This window comes from Bos grunniens, chromosome 21 (genome assembly GCF_055505025.1).
Source record: "Bos grunniens cultivar Pamir isolate PY7600 chromosome 21, Bosgru_T2T1.0, whole genome shotgun sequence".
In the NCBI taxonomy this organism is placed as follows: Eukaryota; Metazoa; Chordata; class Mammalia; order Artiodactyla; family Bovidae; genus Bos; species Bos grunniens.
The window spans coordinates 2,225,468-2,250,299 of NC_141185.1; the positions used below are offsets into that span (position 1 = coordinate 2,225,468).

Consider the following 24,832-nt stretch of genomic DNA (forward strand, 5'->3'; position numbering starts at 1 on the left):
GCTGGCCGTGGGGAAAGGGCCCCGGGAGGGTCGTAGAAGCCGCGAGCAGGTGGTGGCGGCAGGGAACAGGTGCCCAGGGCCCGAACGCCACGCCGGCTCGTGGGTCCGTGCTGAGCAATGCGGAGCCAGGTCACACGCGTGGTCTGGGGCGCACCCACCCGCTTCCAGCCCGAGCCCTGCAGCCCCGCGGGGCGCCGGGAGGCCGGGGTCAGGACGCGGTCAGAGGGGCACGCGCGCGCCGTGGCCGCGGTATGCGCCCCGCCCGCGCCGGGCCTCCCGGAGCCCTGGTTCGAGCCGTGGCCCCGCCGAGACGCGCTGCGGTGCCCCGGCCAGGTCCTCCCTCCCTTGGGCCTCAGTTTCCCCCATGCCCTAGGTCTCGGAGGAGCGGCAGCGCACGGCCAGGGCCCCACAAGCCGGCCAGCGGGGCGGGGCAGCGGCCCGGCTTCCGCAGCGCGCACGCCCCTCCGCCTTCCGCGGGAGCGCGGACGCGCTCGTACCTGGCCGCGCTCGGGAACGAGGCGGGGCGGGGCGGGGCGGGAATGCCCCGCCCCCGGCGCGGGCGGACCAATCGGAGGGGGCGGCGGGCCCCGTGAGGGGCGACGCGCTGGGGGCGGGGCCTGCGGGCGCTGAGGAGAGTCCGCGGGCTGGCGGCGGGAGGCGGGCGGCCGGAGGAGGCGGCGGCGGCGGCGGCAGCCGGTCCCGGGACAGCGACGCAGCGCGCCGGCGGCCGCGACAGAACCGGCCAGACTCCGCAGCCCGCCGCAGCCGCCGCCTCCCCGTGAAGGCCAGAGAACGCGGCGGCGGGCGCGCGGCCTGTGAGGGCGACCGGAGCGGCGGGCACGGCGCGGCGCCGAGCGTCCTGTCAGGCGGCCGAGGGCGCCGCGGACTCGCGCCGCGATGATGCCGGTGGGTGCGGGCGGCGGCGGCGGCTTCCTCCGCGGGCAGCCGTCCAAACCTCCTTCCTCCCGCGCCTCCCGGCCCCCGGGGGCCCTCGCGAGCTCGGCGGGCCGGGCGGGAGGGGAAGGAAGTGGCCTGGCGGGCGCGCCCGGTCTAGGCGCCCCCCCCCCGCGGGCGGGCAGGTGGGGCGGCGCCGGCTGTCAGCGCGGGCTGAGCCGGGGGTCCGGGGACCTGGGGTCCGGGGGTTGCAGCGGGGGCCGGCGTGGTCGGGGGTCCGGGGGCGGGGGATCCCTGGCCGGCGCCCCCTCGGCCGCCAGCGCGGCCCTTTCCTGCCGAGCCTTCGCGGCCGGGCTGCCCGGGAGGGGAAGCCGGAGGTGGGATTGGAGCCGGTCAGTTCCCCCCTCCCCACCCCGTCCGTCCTGGCGGGGGGTCGTTTAGCGCTCGCCCTGTTTCAGGGTCTCGAGGCGCCTCTGTCCCCCCCACCCCCACCCCACCCCGCCTGAAATTTGCTGGTGTCGTATTTGGAGTCGGCAGTGTGGGCACCCCCGTGTGGTGTTCCCACGCTGGAAACCCACATTTCTCCGTAGTCCTTTTAGTGATTTCTGAAATCCTGTTGTATTTAGCAATTTACTTGGGGACTGGATTTTGAGAGCCATTTTAGGCATTCCCTTTTACCGTACCTTCAAGATGTGTACATTTGGCGTTATCTGGCCTGTCGCCGCCTTTTTGAAGGTTGAGCTAGGTTCGTTTGTGGTGCGGTGCCGCCTTGTCCTGCCCTCAAGGGTGCGTTCTACTAGCAGACAGAGCTTGTTAGATTGCCAGGCTCCTAGCGGAGCTTTTCCTTTACCTATCATCTAAAGAGCCGTGGGTGCTGAATTATAATTTTTATATTCTGGCTTTTTGTGAAGTAAAGTGTCTTGATTTATGAAAAAAATGAAGGGCTGGTGGTACTCAGTTGGATGTGTTGGTTTTCTGAGTGCCTGTATATTAAGTAAAATTCTCAAAGGCATTTGTAGTAAAGTAACAATTTAGCCTACAATTTCTACATTTGAAAATCCATTTCGGAAGGAAAGTACAGTTTCTCTGCATTTTCTGCTTGAATACTATTATTCCACCGTGCTGCACCCAAGGACACTTAGATTAGAATTTTTTTCTCCCTGATCTTTCAAATCATTTCCTGTCTCTTGGTAATCTCTTCTGCCCTTTTTGAACTGATTCCAACGCATTGCCTTTGCAGAGTCTTAAGATTTGACCTAGTTGATCCTTAGATCCTTCTTTGGCATCAGAGCTTGTTATATTTCTAAATGTTTGGTTTTAAATGAATGATTGTCTTGTAAAGAAAGAACTGGATCAGCATCAGAAGATCCAGAATCCAATACTGGTTCTGCTACTTTTTAGCAATGTGACCTTGAACAAGTCAAGGTCTCCAAGCCTGGAATTACCTCCAAAGAAGGGATAAAAACAGACCAATATCTGAGGGCTGTCCTGAGGATCAAAAAGGATGATGTGTCCAGAAGTCCTTGTTAAACAGAATGCCATGCAGATATTTTTTATAGTTAATATGGCTCTGAATTGTCAATTTCTAATTTTAACCTCTGCAAGATAAGGCATTTGGAAACAGTTCTCTCCCTAATTCTCACTGGCTAGATTGGGAAAAGGCATTATGGTGTTTTGGAATTTTGAAACCACTTTTAGCTAAATCCTGTAATTGATACTGTAGTAATATTGAAGCACACCTATAAAGTTTTGACTGATTTCATTATTGTATGATGTTTCATTTTAAATACTCTGTTAAGGAATTTGGCTTACATTTTCCATATGATACATTCAGATTTTTTATTTCTCTGCTCCACATAATTAGAATTTCTAGTCTACCAGGTTTTCCTTTTCAGAAGTTTGCTTAGCTGGCAGTTGGGAGATTTCTTTGTGATACTCATAATAATCAAATACTGTTTTTAAAAAACAGGCCTATTAAGTATTTAAAACACACTGCTTTTATTTTAAAATGCCTTCTAGAAACAGATGGTATTTCTCTTAGTCCCACTTTCAAGGTCTTTACTTTTGTATTTCCTTCTTGTTCCCTAAGTACGACTTTTAAGATTGAGTCCTTCCTCTATAAATGTAGTTGGGGTTGGTTGTAAATTTCATAGAAGTTTTAAGGACATGACATTCTTACTTGGTACTATCTTAAACTGTGCACCCAAGATATGAATAAGATTTTTCTTTATATTCATCATCATCATCGTGAATCATTGAAGGAGGTTTAGATCATATTTTGCAGAGTTTATATAGAGTAGCACTACCCATTAAGAATGTAATGAGCCACACAGATGAGATTCAAATTTGTCTAGTAACCAGTATTATTTTTAATAGTTTATTTTATTAACTCAATATATTAAAAATATTATAACTAACATATAATCAATATGAAAAATTTACTCATGTGATACTTTACTTTTTTTTTTTGGTACTAAGATGTTGAAATCAGTGTGAATCCAGTGTAAATCCAGTGAAGTTCTATGTATATAGCACACCTCAGTTCAGACTAGGACATTTCAAGTGCTCAGTAGTACATGTAGCTTAGTGGCTACTGTCTTGAATAACACAGGTTTAGAGTGTATGGTATTTTACTTATTTGAGAATTGGCAATTAGTGGGTAGTATCTGTAACAACTTTTAATTGATTAGATGATTTACTGCAGCAGCCAGCCTCTCAGCTGTTGGAAATTAGTATCTTGCCATGTTCTCATCTGACACAATAAGGTCTTTGTAGAGGTCTTCAATTTGCTTGTTACATCAAGTTTCATGACTGTCAATTTTAAACAAAGTTATATTTTGGAATTTTCTGTTATTAAAATATCATTGCATTCTAGTATGTGTGGTCATTCACCTTTTTTCAATGGATGACATTTTAAAACAGTTTCCCAGGGGGAAAAGGGATCACAGTTTAAAGATGACTTGTTGACTGGTCCCTAACCTCTGGACCTGACATCATTTAGGCCATACCTAAACAACTTTGATAGAAATAAGGATTTTAATAAAAGTAGCCTGGTTCAGAGCATGAAAAGGCTGAAAAACTGCCTTGCTCATTAGCATCATTCTTTTCTACAGAATGAACACTTTGCAGCTGTGGAGCTTTTTGTGCACAGGTGAAATGTATCTGGAGCATGGTGCTAAGGGTACTTTTTTCTCTTTCAAAGGACTGTTGACTTGGGTAAAGGAAGTTCTGTGGCTCTGAAGTGTGTATTATTTGTAAGAAAGGCACTCTGGTGGTAGTGTTTCGGTCATGTTAGCAGTGGCACTCCTTACCTCTAGTAGACACCATGCAGTGTGATTAGTTGATTCCACTTATTTCTGTCCTAGGAGCTCTTTCAGCATACTCACTATGGGCTGTGGGTTACATGAATTTGTGCTCAATATTTAGCTCTCATTAAACAAACATTGTTATTTCATGTATTCACTTTTGATGATGTAGAAAACATTTTGAGGTTCTGAAATAGATTCCTTTTGAAACCATCAGCTTTCATGTCATTGACAAAACAGTGAACTGGAAGCAGAGAGGCTAAGGTTCTAATCCCCACTTGTAAGTAACTCTGTGACCTTTGGACTTAAATTTCTTTGAGCCTCCGTTTCTTACCTGTAAAATGAGTTGGTCCTGGTCTTTTCCAAGAATTTGTGCTTGGTCTATTAGTTAATATGTGACAGATACTTTAATGAGGGTCAACAATATTTTCATTGGCTGCATCGGAGGTTTACACAACCTGCCGCTTGTTTCGGCAGTCTTTAGTAAGCGCGTTGACTGCCTGAGTATTTTGGTATGATAGAACTGATAGAAGAAGCTCAATGGATGTTCGCTGTTATTGTTCATAATTAAGTCATTTGATCGGCTTTAATTTCTAGCCTAACTCCGTAAACAAAACACTAAGGACTGGAGAAGATTTTTTTTTAAAAATTCTAGTGACTCCTTGAACTGTAGCCCTTCAGGCTGCTCCAGGCTTCTCTGTCCATGGGATTCTCCAGGCAAGAATACTGGAGAGGGTTGCCATTTTCTTCTCCAGGGCATCTTCCTGACCCAGGAATCAAACCCTAGTCTCTTGTGTCTCCTGCGTTAGCAGGCGGGTTCTTTACCACTAGCACTACCCGAGAAACCCAGTTAAGTCATTTTGATTGGTTTTATTTTATAGCCTAACTCAGTAAACAAAGCACTCAGGACTGGAGAAGTTTGTTTGTTTGTTTTAAAATTCTGGTTTCTTTGAGACAAAAATTCAAAGATAATATTACCATTTAAGATAATCAAACTATTTCTAACCTTTGGAGTGCCAAAAAGTTCACAGAAGGAAAAGGAAAGCTTCGATCATACAAAGATGCAAATATGAAAGGTTTATTATTACAGTTTTATTGAACTTAGAAATAGTCTTTAGGAATAACTCTTCTGAAGGCTACAGTATTAAGTACAGCAGTAAAGTTTTCCAGCTGTTTAACTTCAACAATTTAATTTAGTAGTAATAAGCACTCAATGAATGGTGCTTGTCATTATGTGCTAAAACACTGTGTCCTATGGGCTTCCCCTGGTGGCTCATTGGTAAAGAACCCACCTGCCAGTCAGGAGATGCAGGTTCGGTCCATGGGTCAGGAAGATCCCCTGGAGGAGGAAATGGCAACCCACCCCAGTATTCTTCCTGGGGAATCCCGTGGATGGAGGATCCTGGCAGGCTAAACAACAAGAACAGTTGCATCCTATGGGTTTTATGGTGATGTCTTCATTTTTATGGAGAACTTGGGTAAGAGCCCCCAGCTACTAAGTGGTAGAGTGCTGTTTGAAAACAAAACTATCTGACTCAAAAGTCTTTGCTCCTGGCCTTTGTGCCAGTCACAGGAGTTTGCTATAGTCAAGGCATTTTGCTAGTGGTGCTGGTGCTGCTGCTGCTGCTAAGTCGCTTCAGTCGTGTCCGACTCTGTGCGACCCCATAGACGGCAGCCCACAAGGCTCCCCCGTCCCTGGGATTCTCCAGGCAAGAATACTGGAGTGGGTTGCCCTTTACTTCTCCAATGCATGAAAGGAAAAGTGAAAGTGAAGTTGTTCAGTCATGTCTGACTCTTAGCGACCCCATGGACTTAAATTGAATTAGGCTAAATACTTTTACCTGATGCTTAGCTCAGTTGGAGCTTAATATTTTAAAGGATCTCATGGTGAACCTCGGAGAAGGCAATGGCACCCCACTCCAGTACTCTTGCCTGGAAAATCCCATGGACGGAGGAGCCTGGAAGGCTGCAGTCCATGGGGTCGCTGAGAGTCGGACACGACTGAGCGAGTTCACTTTCACTTTTCACTTTCATGCATTGGAGAAGGAAATGGCAACCCACTCCAGTGTTCTTGCCTGGAGAATCCCAGGGACGGGGGAGCCTGGTGGGCTGCTGTCTGTGGGGTCGCACAGAGTCCGACACGACTGAAGCGACTTAGCAGCAGCAGCATGGTGAACCTATCTGATAAAAGACGATAGTTTTCGCCATCTTGAGTTTGGGGACGACTCTGTTTTAAACGTAAATGTGGGGCTTCCCAGGTGGCTCAGTGGTAAAGAATTGGCCTGCCAGCGCAGGAGATTTAGATTCGATCCCTGGATTAAGAACATCCCCTAGAGGAGGAAATGGCAACCCATTCCAGTGTTTTTGCCTGGGAAATCCATAGACAGAGGAGCCTAGAGGGTTACAGTCCACACGGTCACAAAGAGCTGGACGTCACTGAGTGACTGAGCATGCACAGACGTGTTAAATGTATCTTTGCTTTCTCAGCATCCTACTTTGAAAAGTCTATGTCAGTGTATATGCCTAAGAGTTACTCAGAATTTTTAGCAAGATAAAAACTTAAAATATGACCAGGTTGCTGTGTGGAAATTACGTAACCAGTTGTCAGTGTGCTTTTTTGTGTGTTTGCACAGATGGGCAGTAACTTCTCAGCAAAATTTCGGTGGGATTTTGATGTCTGCAAGTGCTGTTGCCATAGTTATTTCACAGACTGTGGTCCTGGGGCTGCACAGAAGAATGGTGGTATTCAGGTTCTATTGTGACACTTTCTTGGCTTAATTGCTCTGTTTTATTTCACTGCAAGATAGCCATATGACTGTTGTTCATACTAATTGGTAAGCAAAAGCTGCTGTTACTATATTTTGTAAAGTAAAAATCTTTGCTAGGTGATATCATACAGAACAATAAAGACTAGAAAATGAGGTAGTCTTGATTAAAATTAATAAATGACATTCTGAATGTTAGTGTACAATTCAGAACAGGGTCTTGCTAGCACTATTGTGTGTCCAGAGACACTGTTAACTGGTCTTGACTGAATCATGCTTTATAACGTGTGCTGTGATTGTAATCACTGTAGCTCCAGCAAATGCAAAGGCCCTGTGGCGGGAGCAGGCCCAGCACACTGGAGAAACAGGGAGGTCTGTAGCTGGAGCTGAGCATGTGAGGGGCAGACTGGAGGAGAGGAAGCAGGAAGGTGTTGGTGGCAAATGGATGGGTAAGGATCTTACAGGGCCTTGTGTGTTACTATAAGGGCAGAGGACACGGAGAGACATTTCCTTTGGAAGAAATGAAACACAGTGGTTTACTTATTGCATCATAAGTCATTCTGAATCAGTAGTCATTGCCGGGGGCCTCGCTGTAGCAGATAAGAGTACGGGCCCTGGCATCTGTGTGGATTCTGGCGTCACCAGTTGACTCTCCGACCAATTCTCTGTCTTTAAACTGAGGATAATAATAATAGTAACCCTCGGGTTGTTAGGATCAGTGGATTATTACAGTGAAAGTGGCCTGTTGTGTAGTCAGGGTTCAGCAAATGTTATATGTAATAAGTTAAATTTCCTTTGGGAAGCTTTTTCATCTTTGCCTTAGCCAAATACATCAGTAGAGGCATTCAACCTGGTGTGCCCTTTTTTTTTTTTTTTTAGATATAATTCACATACCATAAAATTCACCTTTTGATAAGTACAATTTAGAAGTTGTAAGTTTATAAGATTGTGTTGTAATACAATCTTTGTATTACCTGTTTCGTATTGTAATATAATACAGCCTTTGCCACTATCTTTTCAGAACATTTTGCCTGGTCTGCCTTTGCAGTACGTGTAGTTGCAGTCTTAAACATTTGTGTGACTGGTTAATGTCTTTTTTGGTCGTAGACTGTAATTTTCATCGTGGCAGGAGCTTTTTACTGTTTCACCAGTGCCTGTCCCAGTGACTGGCCACATAGTTCGTGCTTGGTGACCATTTGTTGAATGAAAGAAGGTACGATGTGGAAAGTAGTGTCAGATCCCTTTGTGAAGAGGTGGGCGTGTGCTCTGATGGGGTTTGCACTTGATTCTGTGGGTGATCAGAAACCACCAAATGTTTTTAAAAAGTGGAGTGATGCAGTCAGATTTGTATTGTGGAGAGATAATTCTGAAACCAAGACTGGAGGAGTGGACCATGAAGTGAAGTGAAAGTTACTCAGTTGTGTCCGACTCTTTGCAACCCCATGAACTCGTCCATAGAATTCTCCAGGCCAGAATATTGGAGTGGGGAGCCTATCCCTTCTCCAGGGGATCTTCCCGACCCAAGAATTGAACCAGAGTCTCCTGCATTGCAGGCAGATTCTTTACCAATTGAGCTATCGGGGAGGACCATGACGTAAGGCAAATTAAAAAGAAACAGGAAAAACAGTTAGGAGACCAGTTGGTACAGGTCAGACTTGACCGGAAGGTGAAGGGAAAGATCCAGTAGGAGGTAAAAGAGATCTGCTGGAGTGAGAGGGTGTGTGGAGTGTGTGTACATGTGAGTGTGTGTGACCAAGAGGAAGGAAGTACAGTGGCTGGAGCTGAGGATAACAGGTTTATTGCTTCAGCAGCTGGGCTTGTCTTTCCTGCGATTAAGCTGGAGAACACGTAGAAGGAATAGGTTTAGAGGGCTGTAGGGGGACGAGTGAGGTTTATTTGGAGTGTGTTGAGCTTGAGATGTCTGCTGTATCCAGAAAGATGTTACTCTTAAAGTAAAATAAATATGTTAAGTTAAAAAACCATTTTTCGTATATTCACTGATTTCTAATGTTGCATTTTTGGTATTTGCTTCCTGGGCATTTGTGGCACGCCATTTGCGCATGGCATTCCTTGTAGTTGTTGTTTTGCCTGATCAGCCCCACCCTGAGCCCCAACTAGACCCCCTGCACGGGACAGCGGCTGGCCTGGGCCTCTGCTGTCTTTATGGAGTTTATACGCACACTGTTCATAGCGGTGTAAGCTGTGTCTCCGCATTGATGGTTTATGTTTTGCTTGTTTACATTGCATGCTTATATTTCTACCTAATGGCGGTCTTGAAAATAATATCAGTAAATAACAACTAAACTCTTGAATGATCAAAATGTGAAGACAGATGAAGTAAAATTTGATGGCTTTAGGGTTAATAGTAAAAAAGCCCAACGATAGGAACAGAGAGTTTTGTGATAGAAATACAGATGTGAAACAGGGGGCCTAGTGGTTATCAGCTCAGACTCTGGAGCCCAGACTGGTTTCAAAGTCTGTCTCCGCCACTTAGCAACTCGGTGGCCTTAGACAAATTATTTCACCTCTCTGTGCCTTACTTTTCTCTTTACAATGGGTTTAGTAGGAGTGTGTTTCAGAGGCGGCTATGAGGATTGCCAGGTGCTTAGTGCATCCTGTTAATGTAAAATAGCACTCAGTCATACCTGTTCCTCTTACGTTTTCTCCAGTAGCTGCAAGGCCTCACGGCAGAGGAGCCTACGTGCACTGTACCCCACCTGGGTAGAATGGCTGTGTTCTTCCTCCTGAGAGAACTCAGTGGTGACTGTGAAATCTGTCCAGTTGCTAGGTCAGAGAGGGGCAGTTTGCATTTCTTAGAAATGAAAGTTTGCCTTCCAGTACCCTGTGTCATCAAGACCACAGCTCAGAACCAGCTGGTGTTCTCTTCACTTAGTGCTCTGTCCCTGAGTGGGAGAGCCAGCCCTTTCCTTCTGGTCTCTACCTCCTTGGCACATTCCCGAGCACCCTGTATAAAATGCCCTTCCTGACTGCACTGCACTGCTCTTTATAGTGCTTATGGCCACCTGGCAGTTACTTGTGGAGGCTCCGTGAAAGGGGGGCTTCGTTTTCTGTTCTCACGGCAGTATCCCCAGTGTCTCTGGTCGACAGTCATTAAATGCTTGTTTACTGAATGGCCTCAGCAGGCATTTAGGGAACATCCCTTTATGCTGGCTCTGTGCCAGGACTGGCATAGTCCCTGCTCTCAGTGAGCTCACAGTGGGGAACAGTCCTATAAACAGAAAGTGCCATTCTGGAAGATAAAGATTGCACGAGATGCAGAGTGCACGCTATGGCGGGGCGCAGTAGTGCAAGGAGTCTTCCTGCCCTTGGGATGTCCAGAGAGTTTTCACAGAGGAGGTGGCGTTTGAGTGGAGTTGAGAAGGATGAGGAAGAAGGGATAGAGGGGATGGGCAAGGGATTTAGATAGAGGTCCACTTTTGTGGGCTTCTCTTGTGGCTCAGCTAGTAAAGAATCCACCTGCAATGCAGGAGACCTGGGTTTGATCCCTGGGTTGGGTAGATCCCCTGGAGAAGGGAAAGGCTACCCACTCCAGTATTCTGGCCTGGAGAATTCCATGGACTGTATAGTCCATGGGGTGGCAAACAGTCAAAGACACTACTGAGCAACTTTCACTTCACATTTTCAGGGCACTGAGATCTGAGTTGGTGTGGTGTGTTGAGGGAAATTGCTTAGAGCGTAAGGCCTAATGCAGCAGGGGGGCTGGTGAGGTAGGTTGGTGAGGTCAGATTCCAAGGACTTTGTATGACCTGCATACGAGTTTGAACTTCATCCTGAGGAACATGAAACTGTTGAAGTTTGTTTGTTTATTAATTGTGTTAAAATATACATAAAATTTAACTATTTTAGCCATTTTAAAGTATACAGTTCTGTGACATTTAAGTACATTCACATTGTTCACCAGCCATCACCACCATCCATCTTCAGAATTTTTTCATCTCAAACTGAAACTGTTGCAGGATTTTAAGCAGAGTTGTAGATGCTCCGGTTTAAGTGAAAGTTGTCGTTGAGTGTCTGGAATCCATGAGAAGAGTCTGTTGGGATAGTTGAGACAGGAGAGGTCTCTGAGCAGTCAAAACAGTTGTCAAAGAGTCATGCATTGAAGGCCCTCTGCAGCCCTCACTTACCCTTGACTCTAACATGTTGCATAGTTTTAATTTACCTGGCTTTTAAATCTTCATAGAGGCTATAGTCAAGGTTGCTGGAGGGGTGTAACTGTGAGCAGACAGGCTGCTGGAAACCACAGAAAGAAACAGCTTTAAGAAACCCCAAGGTTGTGGTCTGAGGGTGGGCATCCTGACCTCAGTCACCACCAGAGATAGCATGATGACAAATTACAGACTATGCACAGGGTGGTGGTTAGAGGCCTCATGATGACTGAGTCATCAAGGAAAGGGTAAATAGCGTCAGTAACGTAGACATCAGCTGGGCACATTTAGATGAGCTCTGTCCAGTGGCAACATAAGGTGAGTCACAAATGCAGCTTAAAATCTTCCGGTAGCCACATAAAATAGTGGAAAGAAATGAGTGAAACTAATTTTAATAATATATTTTATTTAACTCAATATATCCAAAAATTATTTAAACATGCAGTTAATATTAAAACATGATTAGTTGAGTGAGCTGTGGCAAAAACTAACACAATATTGTAAAGTTTAAAAATAAAATAAAATTTAAAAAGTAAAAAAAAAAAGCAAAAAAAAAAAAAAAAACATGATTAGTGAGGTGTTTTATGCTCTTTTTTCATACTAAGCCTCTCAAATTCCAGCACATATTGTATTTGTATAGCACATCTGATTTTGGACTGGCCACATTACAAGTTCTCGATAGCCACGTGTGCTCGTGGCCACATCGAATGGATAGAACAGTTTCAGATTTAGGGCTCAGACAAAGGGATTAGAGCCTCAGCTATTCAGAGAATGCTATCATTCATAAGAATTAATTCCTCGAGGATTATACATTGCTGGTGTTTTATTGTAGCGGTTTTCATTAACTGATTTTTGCTTTTATGTTTGAAAAACTGTTGAGCCACAGTGTAACACAGTAGTTAAAGAGCACGGATTTGGGAATGACTGGGTTTGAATCTCCGCTATTTGATTTCCTACCTGTGTGATCTTGGGTGAGTTTCCTAATCTCTCTGTGTCTTATTGTCCTCATCTGTAAAATGGAGGTCATAGAAGTACCTACCTTATTAGATTTTGTCAAGATTAAATGAATTATTCATATGTAAAGAACCTGTAACAGTGGCTGGTGTATAATAAGCACTATAGATGTGTGCTTTTATCCCCCACGTTTGGTATCTCCAAAACATTAAATGATCTTAATTCAGTAGACTTAAAAGACATTTGTGCTTTAGAGATTGCTTCGATAGGTGTTTTCACAGATGAAAACAGGTTAAATTGTAATTTTGTGAGGATGCATTCTAACTGATGTCTTTAGGTAAATAACTTTGCTGCAACATTGAGGGTGCTAACAACCACAGAAATAGTATAATTAAAGGATTTAGGATTATGAATAAAATTAGGAAAATTTGAAAGGATGATTTTATCAATATTTAATTACTAGTATTGTTAGACTTCCTGAGGGCTCAGATGGTAAAGAGTCTGCCTATAATGCAGGAGAGCCAGGTTCGATCCCTGGGTTGGGAAGATCCTCTGGAGAAGGCAATGGCAACCCACTCCAGTACTCTTGCCTGGAAAATCCCATGGACGGAGGAGCCTGGTAGGCTACAGTCCGTGGGGTCGCAAAGAGTTGGACACGACTGAGTGACTTCACTTTCACTTTCACTGTTATAATTAAACTACTCTCTCTCAGAAATATTGTATCAGCCCTACTATGTCTGAGAAGACTACCTAGTTCTAACTTTTTTCCTTTGGTATATTCAGCACTGAATTATTTTGAGAGTTTCATCTTCTACTCTTATTTGCAAATAAAATAGAAAAGAATAGCAAACGTAAAACCAAAATATAAAAAGATCACTGTTTAGCATGTCAGAGATGTTTAAGAGGACATCCTTTATCACCTTTAAGAGTGAAATATGACTGGAAACATAACCAAATTCTGGTGTGGCTATTTAAATGTCAGGTTTTGGGCACAGAAGAGAGAAGTGCCTAATGGGGGTGATTTAATCATGGCCGTTTTCATCTGCCATTGATTGGCGGTCTGTGGAACAGTTAAGCAGACTCTCTACTTAGAACATAATCTCCATACACAAAAATAAACTCAAAATGGATTAAAGACCTAAATGTAAGACCGGATACTATAAAACTCTTGGCAGAAAACGTAGGCGGAACACTCTCTTGACATAAATTGCAGAACGATCTTTTTTCATCTACCTCTGAGAGTAATGAAAATAAAACAAAAAATAAGCAAATGGGGTGGACTTCCCAGGTGGCACAGTGGTAAAGAATGCCAGTGCAAGAAATGTGGTTCCATCCCTGGTCAGGAAGGTCCCCGGAGAAGGCAATGGCAGCCCACTCCAGTATTCTTGCCTGGGAAATCCCAGGGACGGGGGAGCCTGGTGGGCTACACAGCCCGTGGCGTTGCTAAGAGTTGGACATGGCAGAGCGACTTAGCACACACGTACAAACAAATGGGACCTTATTAAACTTAGGAGCTTTTGCATAACTGTGGAAACCATCAACAGAACAAAAAGAAAACCCACAGAATGGGAGAAAATATTTGCAGTCAAAGTGACCAACAGGGGATTAAAATACACAGACAGCTCATGCTCAAAATAAAAAAAACAAACAATTAAATGGCCAGACCTGAAGAGATATTTCTCCAGACAAGACATCCAAATGGCCTAGAGGCACGAGAAAAGGTGCTCAACATCACTCACTATTAGAGAAGTGCAAATCAGACCTGTAATGAGGTATCAGCTCACACTGGTCAGAAAGGCCGTCGTCAAAAGATCTACAAACAGTAAGTGCTGGAGAAGGCGTGGAGGAAGGGACCCTCCTACACCGTTGATGGGAATGTACATTGGTACAGCCACTATGGAGAACAGTGTGGAGGTTCCTTAGAAAACTAAAAATAGAGCTACCATAACCTTCAGTCCCACTCCTGGGCATGTATCTGGAAAAAACCATAATTCGAAAGGATACATACACCCCAGTGTTCACTGCAGCACTGTTTACAATAGCCAGGACTTGGAAACAACCCCAATGTCCATCCATAGAGGAGTGGATAAGGAAGATGTGGTGCATAGATACAATGGGATATTTCTCAGCCATAAAAAAGAACAAAATAATGCCATTTTCTGCAACATGGATGGACCTAGAGGTTGTCATACTGAGTGAAGACAAATACCATATGATACTGCTTATATGTGGAGTTGAAGGAAATGGTACAAGTTTACAAATTTACAGAACAAAAGTTGAGTCAAGATGTAGAGAACAAACGTGGTTACGGGGGGTGAGGGTGGCAGGTGATGGGAGTGATAAACTGGGAGATTGGAATTGACATATATACACTGCTATATAGAGAGTAGATCTTTAATAAGAACCTGTTGAATAGCACAGAGAACTCTATTCAGTACTCTGTAATGACCTACATGAAAATAGAATCCAAAAAAGGATGGTTATATATTTACGTACAACTGACTCACTTTGTTGTGCAGCAGAAGCTAACACAGCGTTGTAAATCAACTATCCTCAATAAGCTGGAGGGGGCGATGGCAGCCCACTCCAGTATTCCTGCCTGGAAAATCCCGTGGAGAGGAAAGCCTGGTGGGCTGCACTCCCTGAGGTCACAGAGTCGGATGCAACTGAGTGTGCGCTCCAGTTAAAAAAATGGGGAAAAAACCAATAATCTGCCCGCCTCCTGCCTCCCACAGGCATTCCCACTCCTGTCATGGCTAACTCCTTCAGTCTCAGCCTACACGTTGCTCCCTTTGGCAGGTCTTCCCTGAGCTGGCATCCAGATCAGGCAGTCCTCCTGTGGGTCTCGTGGCACACTGCAGTTTCCCACTGGAGTTTCCTGGTATCTCTGTCTCAGCTCCAGGTTCTGTGAGGGGGCAGTGTTGACAGGGTGTGCCCAGCGCCTTGTTGGTCTCAGTGAAATACTCCTAAATAAATGAATGAGTGATCCTGTAAGTGTGTCCAATTTATGTTATCTACGTTGTCAGCCTTTGCTTTACACTCGGTTTTTGTTTTATGTGTCTTATTACACTGCAGTGTCTTGTCATAAACTCGGGAGTCTTAATTTTAATCTCCTTATATGGTTATTTGCCTCTAGAATTGAACAGATCCTCAAATATTGTTAACAGAGAATACCTCATGGTCCAGTGGGTTTCTGGTAGGAGTCCTCCTGCAGAATTGCTGATAATCAGATATGAAGGCTTATACGAGGTAACTGAGAGGGAGTTCAGCTCAGTTCAGTCGCTCAGTCGTGGCCGACTCTTTGCAACTCCATGAACCAGGCCTCCTTGTCCATCACCAACTCCCAGAGTCCACCCAAACATACGTCCATTGAGTCGGTGATGCCATCCAGCCATCTCATCCTCTGTCGTCCCCTTCTCCTCCTGCCCTCAGTCTTTCCCAGCATCAGGGTCTTTTCAAATGAGTGAGCTCTTCACATCAGGTGGTCAAAGTATTGGAGTTTCAGCTTCAACATCAGTCCTTCCAATGAACACCCAGGACTGATCTCCTTTAGGATGGACTGGTTGGATCTCCTCGCAGTCTAAGGGACTCTAAAGAGTCTTCTCCAACACCACAGTTCAAAAGCATCAATTCTTCTGCACTCAGCTTTCTTTATAGTCCAACTCTCACATCTGTACATGACCACAGGAAAAACCATAGCCTTGACTAGACGGACCTTTGTTGACAAAGTTATGTCTCTGCTTTTTAATATACTGTCTAGGTTAGTCATAACTTTCCTTCCAGGGAGTAAACGTCTTTTAATTTCATGGCTGCAGTCACCATCTGCAGTGATTTTGGAGCCCAGAAAAATAAAGTCAGCCACTGTTTCCGCATCTATTTCCCATGAAGTGATGGGACCAGATGCCATGATCTTCATTTTCTGAATGTTGAGCTTTAAGCCAACTTTTTCATTCTCCTCTTTCACTTTCATCAAGAGGCTCTTTAGTTCTTCACTTTCTGCCATAAGGGTGGTGTCATCTGCATATCTGAGGTTATTGATATTTCTCCCGGCAATCTTGATTCCAGCTTGTGCTTCCTCCAGCCCAGCGTTTCTCATGATGTACTTTGCATATGTTAAATAAGCAGGGTGACAATATACAGCCTTGACGTACTCCTTTTCCTATTTGGAACCAGTCTGTTGTTCCATGTCCAGTTCTAACTGTTGCTTCCTAACCTGCATACAGGTTTCTCAAGAGGCAGGTCAGGTGGTCTGGTATTCCTGTCTCTTTCAGAATTTTCCACAGTTTATTGTGATCCACACAGTCAAAGGCTTTGGCATAGTCAATAAAGCAGAAATAGATGTTTTTCTGGAACTCTCTTGCTTTTTCAATGATCCAGCGGATGTTGGCAATTTGATCTCTTGTTCCTCTGCCTTTTCTAAAACCAGCTTGAACATCTGGAAGTTCACGGTTCACGTATTGCTGAAGCCTGGCTTGGAGAATTTTGAGCATTACTTTACTAGCGTGTGAGATGAGTGCAGTTGTGTGGTGGTTTGAGCATTCTTTGGCAATCCCAAAGAAAGACAATGCCAAAGAATGCTCAAACTGAGAGGAAAGGTGGGCTATTTTTATATTAGTGATAGCAGCTACTTACGCTTTCAGTAGTCAAGTCAAATAGCTGAGTTCCATGACTAAATTTAATGGAAAGTTATCTTTTGTGTTTGTTTTGCCAGCTTTTTGTTATGCAAAACTGTCATTAAAGCCTCTTAATCTGCAGCTTTATGGTTAGTGATGCAGCAGTCAGTGAGGTGTTGGCTAATATTCAGAGAAACTCTGATAGTAGAGGTCGCCAAGGTCTGCACTACTGAAGAGTCAGGACTGTAAACTTACGAGGAGTAATGTTTTGGAGGCTCAAATACACATTTAGATTTTTGTATTAAATTTCACTGCCTTCTTATCTTGCCCTCTCCCTCCCTGAGTGGTACGTAGCAAACTCTCCTTTAATGCCTTTCTTTTCCTTTTGAAATTTTCAACTTCTTGTAGGTTGAAGCCTTACTAGTTTGTCATAAAACTGTGGATTACTCTCTCCATTACTATGAAGTGAGGAGGGGTCCAGGATGAATAACTGCTAAGTGCCTTTCTAGTGCCAGCTTCTTGCGGTGTTGTGGTAGTTGAACAGAGGGGTCTGCGTGGGAAGCCCTCTCAGGGAAGTTCCTCGAGAAGCAGGTGGGCTCTGAGCTTGCGTTGCATCTGAATTCTGAGACGGAGAGGGGCCAAGTGGCCCAGCCGAGAGCGGGAGGCAGCTCTCTTCTGGGCAGGAGAGCTGCACTTGCAGCAGGTACGTTCGTGCCTCCGTGATGCGCCAGGGCCCTGTGAAGGGTAAGAATGGCATGGGAGGGATGGGAAACGTGGCACAGAAAACCGATGTGCAGCAGCCGTTTATACAAGTGTGTACTAACTGATTATATGCCAGTGCAGCGCTGGGCATTGGAGACTGAAAGACACTAATTCACCGTCTTGAAAGGGGTTGTAGTCTACTTGACAGAAACATTCAAAACAGGTGTCGTGTGGGACCCAGTGTTTGCGAACACAGGCTCTGGAATCAGGTAGGCCTGGGTCTAGCCCTGTCCCTGCCTCTTACTGTGTGACCTTAAGTCACATACCTGTCAGAGCCTTATCTGTTCATCTGAAAGTAACAGTGCCTCTCGCTCAGTCAGTTCTGCTGTGGCCATAGGGAGAAGTAATATATAGTCTTTTTAAAAAAGAGGCAGAACTGTGTAAATTCTTGTGGAAAAATGCCTCAAATGAATTGTTGGCTGGAAAACCGGTTTTCTATTTAATGTGGTCTCACTGGGAAAAAGAAGAGAAGAGTTTTGTGGTGAAGAGAAAGGTCTGCAAGGGTATATGAAGTGAAGTGAAGTGAAGTTGCTCAGTCGTGTCCGACTCTTGGCGACCCCATGGACAGTAGCCAACCAGGCTTCTCTGTCCGTGTGATTTTCCAGGCAAGAATACTGGAGTGGGTTGCCATTTCCTTCTCCAGGGGATCTTCCTGACCCAGGAATCGAACCTGGGTCTCCCGCACTGCAGGCAGGCCCTTTACCGTCTGAGCTGCAAGGGTATATACCAGCTGTTTAAAGGTGTGAGTCTTTGGGGGAACCGTCTTTTTATTACATCTGTTGTTAGATTAAAGAAGATTACATGTGTGTTAATTTGTGTTAATTAAAGAATAAGAATAATAGCAAAAAGAAAAACCTCTTCCCCAGGATATGTGGCGGGACTGAACGGTATTATGCTGGAGAAAGCTCAGGTGAGTCTAGCACATGGTGAGTGTCGGTCAGTAACAGGTGTCGGCACCACTGTTGCTGGACGTAGCAGCCAAGGAGGAGGACAGAGAACTCGTGAAGGTTGAAGCTAGGTTCTGTGGTTTGAATTTCCAAGATTAGTTGATTCCTTGATTGTAGGATCTTGGTTGCATGTGGGGGGGGGGGGGTCCTTGATTGTCCCCTGGGGCCCAGATCTGGGGAGGAGGGTCCTTGTTGTCCTGAAAGAGGAGGACCCTCAGAGGGGTCAAGTGTGCTAAACCCACGTGAAGCCCTCTCCATGCCTTTTTCTCTTTTTTGAGGATAAGAACAGTGCCTGTCTCATCTTGAAAGGAAGGAGAAAGGTGGCCTGCCAAGCTGTGATCGTTACCCTGAAAGAGACCTGGGAGCCTCAAGGGCCTTGTGGCTTTCGATGTCATCCCTGGGTTTAGATTCTGACCTTGAGCAATATAATCCTCTCTGGACGCTGCTTCTCCTCCCGTAGAATGGGGATGAAGCTCCTGCCGCTCTCACTGACATGGCATAAATGGTTCTTTTCCTTCTTTCTGTTGGGTGAGGGTGGATACGAATTTTTTTGAGGTAGGATTGATGAGTCATCTTATAAGGCTTACTTTTTATCTGCTGGTGAAGTAGATAGTTGCAATGAATCTTCACTAAAATATATATATGTATATATATATATATATATATATATACACATCTGTTTCTGTAGTTTTTGTTTTCTCTTTAGTCCTGATTTTTTAAATACTTGCTGCCTTGTGGAACTCTTCCCTTCAGAGGGTTTTGTTGCCGATGAAACAGTGTAGTTCCCTAGGTGCAATTTATACTGATGCCCGTACATCCAGGTGTACAAGAGAATGTCTTGGGTTGTTGCTTGTTGTCCTGGCACTTTGTTTTATTAGCTCCTTTATTTTCACTCAGAGTGGCCATGTGTTTAATTATATGGTCACCTCAGTTGTATTCCAGTTGAATTCCTTGTACTTAATTATTTTTAACTAATAGGGTCATGGTTTTTCCGGTGGTCATGTATGGATGTGAGAGTTGGACTGTGAAGAAGGCTGAGCGCCGAAGAATTGATGCTTTTGAACTGTGGTGTTGGAGGACTCTTGAGGGTCCCTTGGACTGCAAGGAGATCCAACCAGTCCATTCTGAAGGAGATCAGCCCTGGGATTTCTTTGGAAGGAATGATGCTAAAGCTGAAACTCCAGTACTATGGCCACCTCATGCAAAGAGTTGACTCATTGGAAAAGACTCTGATGCTGGGAAGGATTGGGGGCAGGAGGAGAAGGGGATGACAGAGGATGAGATGTCTGGATGGCATCACTGACTCGATGGACGTGAGTCTGAGTGAACTCCGGGAGTTGGTGATGGACAGGGAGGCCTGGCGTGCTGCGATTCATGGGGACTCGAAGAGTGGGACACAACTGAGCGGCTGAACTGAACTGAACTGAATAGGGTCACCAAGTTTTCTCTTTCAGGACCCTGTTGATGGTCGTGGAGTCATTTTCAGATTTCATTACCGGGCTGATTAGTGATCAGCTGCCCTTTATCATTTGCATGTGGTAATGTGTTCCTGTGTCAGTTTTGTTTCATGATTCTCTTTTGTAATTAATTTCAGTTCATTTCTGTAATTCTTAAAGTTCTGGGGTTTTTCTGGTTTTCACAGCGCCCAAAGCTGTTGTCAGGTATTTAAATAAAAAGGGGAGGAAATTAGATTTGAGAGAATATTGTATGTCAGACTTCTTGCTGGACAGTTCACAGACCTTCTGGTTTAATATTAAGTCAACAGTGTAACTAAATAAACTGCTGAGGGAGAGGAAGCCTGTCTGGCTCAGAATCAAGAGACCTGATTTCAGTCTTGGTTTTGTTACTCATAAGATTTATTAGTCTTGACAAATTATTTCCTTCTCTGGGTTTCTGCTTCCTCATCTGTAAATGGGGAAAGAGGGGTGGTTATCATAGATAAGGCTGCTTTTTGGCTCCAGGATCTGATGACTGATCTTTCTGATAGCTTAAATTTTAAATTCTCAGTATCTCTCTCTTAATTGCATTGAATGCCTTTACAAATGGATTAAGAACCAAATGGTCACTTATGCTAATTCAGACTACCAAAAAACATTTTTTATCTTTTTCCCCAAACAGTTTTAGTGACTATTGAAAAGAAAATCGGGGCACCTGTGTACCGTCCTCTCAGATTCACAGCTTAAAATGTATGCATTTAATAGGACTGGCGTGAATATTACCTTAGGGGACACATTATTTTATTTTTGGGTTAAAATATGGATTCTTGTGAGACACTGAGTACTGAGCCAACAATAGTAACTATTTTTTGCTAGCAGAGAGGGAAGAAAACTGTTTTGTAGCAGTGTATGGAGTAGCAGAATTTGGCTACGTAGGCTTAGGGGAAAGAGGCTCTTGGAGGGCACAAACAAAACCCTGTGCACACCAGAACCCAAGGGAAAGGAGCAGTCACCCATAAGAGGCTGCGCCAGACTTGTCCATGCGTGTTTGGGACTCTCCCGGGGAGGCGTGGGTCGCCGGTGGCCTGCCCTGTGGCCAGAGCGTTGGTAGCAGCAGCCCTGGGGGGCGCAGCATGTTGGAGTAAGTCCTGTTTGAGGAGGTCGCCGTTAGCCCTTCCATGGAGCCTGGAATGCTACCATGGAACTGCAGACTGCAGGACAGGGCCACCTTGGGCCCAACTACAGGGAGGGGTCCCAGCCCCCGCCCATCAGCAGGAAGTTGGATTGAAGATGTACTGAGCATGGCCCTCTAGTGGTAGAGAACCCGCCTGCCAGTGCAAGAGACGAGAGACTCAGGTTCAGTCCCCTAGAAGGAAATGGCAGCCCACTCCAGTATTCTTGTCTGGAGAATCCCATGGACAGAAGAACCTGGTGCTACAGTCCGTAGGGTCGCAAAGAGTCAGACAGGACTAAAGCAGTTTAGCACACATGCGTGAAAGCATGAGCATGGCCCTGTACACCAGAGTGAGACCTGGTTTTGCCTGTAGCCAGTCCCTCCCATCAGGAGGCTTGCACAAGCTTTCTACCCATCAGAGGACACAGAAGAAGCAAGGGCTGCAGCCCCATGGCCTCTAGAGCAAACCACAATCACAGAAAACCAGCCAAAATGACCCCACGGACCACAGCCATGCGGAGCTCAGAGACTGTGAGCCATGCGGCGCAGGGCCACCCAAGACAGACGGGTCACGGTGGAGAGTTCTGACAAAACGGGCACTACTGGAGAAGGGAATGGCAAAGCCCTGCAGCATTCTTGCCTTGAGAACCCCGTGAACAGTATTGTTGATGATGAGTTGCTCAGTTGTGTCTAACTCTTTGTGACCCCATGGACTGCAGCACACCAGGCTTCCCTGTCCATCACCATCTCCCAGTTTGCTCAAACTCACGTCTGTTGAGTCGGTGATGCCATCCAGCCATCTCGTCCTCTGTCTTCCCTTTCTCCTCCTGCCTTCAATCTTTTCCCAGCATTGGGGTCTTTTCCAATGAGTCTGCTGTTCGAGTCCAGTGGCTGAAATATTGGAGCTTCAGCATTGGTCCTTCCAATAAATATTCAGAGTTGATTTCCTTTAGGATTGACTGGTTTGATCTCCTTGCAGTCCAAGGGACTCTCAGGAATCTTCTTCAGCACCGCAGTTTGAAGGCATTAATTCTTCAGCGCTCAGCCTTTTTTATTGTCCAGGTCTCATTGTACATAACTATTGGAAAGACCATAGTTTTGACTATACCTACCTTTATCAGCAAAGAAATGTCTCTGCTTTTTAATACACTGTCTAGGTTTGTCATAGCTTTTCTTTCAAGGAGTAAGGGTCTTTTAATTTCATGGTTGCAGTCATTGTCCTCAGTGATTTTGGAGCCTAGAAAATAAAGTCTATCACATTTTCCATTGTTTCCCATCCCATGAAGTGATGGGACCAGAATGATATGAAAAGGCAAAAAGATAAGAAACTGGAAGATGAGCCCCCAGGTCAGTAGGTGTCCAGTGTGCTGCTGGCGAAGAACAGAGAAAGAGCTGTAGAAGGAATGAAGAGAATGGGCCAAAGCGGAAACGATGCCCAGTTGTGGATGTGTCTTGTGGTGAAAGTAAAGTCTGAAGCTGTAAAGAACAGTACTGCATAGGAACCTGGAGTGTTAGGTCCATGAATCAAGGTAAATTGGAAGTGGTCAAACAGGAGATGGCAAGAGTGAACATCGACATTCTAGGAATCTGAACTAAAATGGACAGCAATGGGCAAACTTAATTCAGATGACCTTTGTGTCTACTACTGTGGACAAGAATCCCTTACAAAGAATGGAGTAGACCTCATAGTCAACAAGAGTCCGAAATGCAGTACTTGGGTACAGTCTCAAAAATGACAGAATGATCTGTTTGTTTCCAAGGCAGACCATTCAGTGTCACAGTGATGCAAGCCTGTGCCCCAGCCTCTAATGCTGAAGAAGCTGACTTTGAATGGTTCTGTGAAGACCCACAAGACCTTCTCACTGTCGTTTAGTTGCCAAGTCGTGTCCGACTCTTCTTGACCTCATGGACTGCAGCACGCCAGGCCTCCCTGTCTCCCTCCTGCCATCTCCTGGAGTTTGCCCAGGTTCGTGTCCATTGCACAGTGATGCCATCCAGCCATCTCATCTGATGTCATCCTCTCCTCCTGCCTTCAGTCTTTCTCAGCATCAGGGTCTTTTTCAGCAAGTCGGCTCTTCATAGCAGGTGGCCTAAGTGTTGGAGCTTCAGCATCGGTGCTTCCAATGGGTATTCAGAGTTGATTTCCTTTAAGATTGACTAGTTTGATCTTGCTGCCCAAGGGACTCTGAAGAGTTCCTCTAGCACCGCAGTTCAAAAGCATCAACTCTTTGGCACTGTGCCTTCTTTATGATCCAGCCCTGAGAACCATACATGACTACTGGAAAGACCATGGCCTTCACTATACGGACCTTTGTCAGCAAAGTGATGTCTTTGCTTTTCAGCACACTGTCTAGGTTTGTCACAGCTTTCCTGCCAAGAAGCAATTGTCTTTTCAATTTCATGGCTGCAGTCACCATCCCACTATCCACAGTGATTTTAGAGCCTAAGAAGAGAAAATCTGTCACTGCTTCCACCTTGTCCCCTTCTATTTGCCATGAAGTTATGGGGCTATGTGTCATGATCTTAGTTTTTTTAACATTTAGTTTTAAGCTGGCCTTTTCACTCTCCTTCACCTGCATGAAGAGGTTCTTTAGTTCCTCTTCACTTTCTGCCATTAGAGTGATGTCATCTGCGTATCTGAGGTTGATGATACTTCTCCCAGCAATCTTGATTGCAGCTTGTAACTCATCCAGCCCAGCATTTCTCATGATATGCTCTGCATATAAGGTAAATAAACAGGGTGACAATAAACAGTCTTGTCATACTCCTTTCTCAATCCTGAGCCAGTCTGTTGTTCCATACAGGGTTCTACCTGTTGCTTCTTGACCTCTATACATGTTTCTTAGGAGGCAGGTAAGGTGGTCTGATACTCCCATCTCTTTAAAGAATTTTCCACAGTTTGTTGTGATCCACAGAGTCAAAGGCTTTAGCATAGTCAATGAAGCAGAAATAGATGTTTTTCTGGAACTCTCTTGCTTTTTCAACGATCTAGCAGATGTTGACAATTTGATCTGTGGTTCCTCTGCCTTTCTAAATCCAGCTTGAACATTTGGAAGTTCACGATTCATGTACTGTTGAAGCCTCGCTTGGAGAATTTTGAGCATTACTTTGCTCATGTGTGAGATGAGTGCAATTGTGTGGTAGTTTGAACATTCTTTGGCATTGCCTTTCTTTGGGTTTGGAATGAAAACTGATCTTTTCCAGTCCTGTGGCCACTGCTGAGTTTTCCAAATTTGCTGGCATATTGAGTGCAGCACTTTAACAGCATCGTCTTTTAGGATTTGAAATAGCTCAGCTGGAATTCCATCACGTCCACTCACTTTGTTTGTAATAATGCTTCCTAAGGCCCACTTGACTTGACACTCCCGGATGTCTAGCTCTAGGTGAGTGACCACATCATCATGGTTATCCGGGTCACTAGGACCTTTTCTGTACAGTTTTTCTGTGTAATCTTACCACCTCTTCTTAATCTCTTCTGCTTCTATTAGGTCGTTACTCTTTCTGTCCTTTATTGTGCCCATCTTTGCATGAAATGTTCCTTTGGTATCTCTGATTTTTCTTGAAGAGATCTCTGGTCCTAGCCATTCTATTGTTTTCCTCTATTTCTTTGCATTAATCATTTGGGAAAATTCTCTTATCTCTCTTTGCTGTTCTTTGGAACTCTGTATTCAGATGGGTATATCTTTCCTTTATCCTTTGCCTTTTGCTTCTCTTTGCTCAGCTATTTGTAAGGACTCCTCAGACAGCCATTTTGCCTTTTTCCATTTCTTTTTTGGGAGATGGTTTTGGTCACCACCTCCTGTACAGTGTTACGAA

At 45.1% G+C, this 24,832-nt stretch overlaps 1 protein-coding gene across 3 annotated transcripts in view; it reads left to right on the forward strand.

Moving 5' to 3' along the window:
• Positions 1–659: 659 nt before the first annotated feature.
• PPP1R13B (protein phosphatase 1 regulatory subunit 13B) overlaps positions 660–24,832 on the forward strand; it is a 75,357-nt gene continuing 51,184 nt past the window's right edge. For all 3 annotated transcript variants that reach the window (XM_086362725.1, XM_086362724.1, XM_086362727.1), the window contains exon 1: positions 660–906. Coding sequence is in view for 2 of the 3 variants with exons in the window: in XM_086362724.1 (XP_086218850.1) it covers positions 898–906 (9 nt within the window). In the remaining variant the exon portion in view is untranslated. The remainder of the gene's footprint in view (positions 907–24,832) is intronic.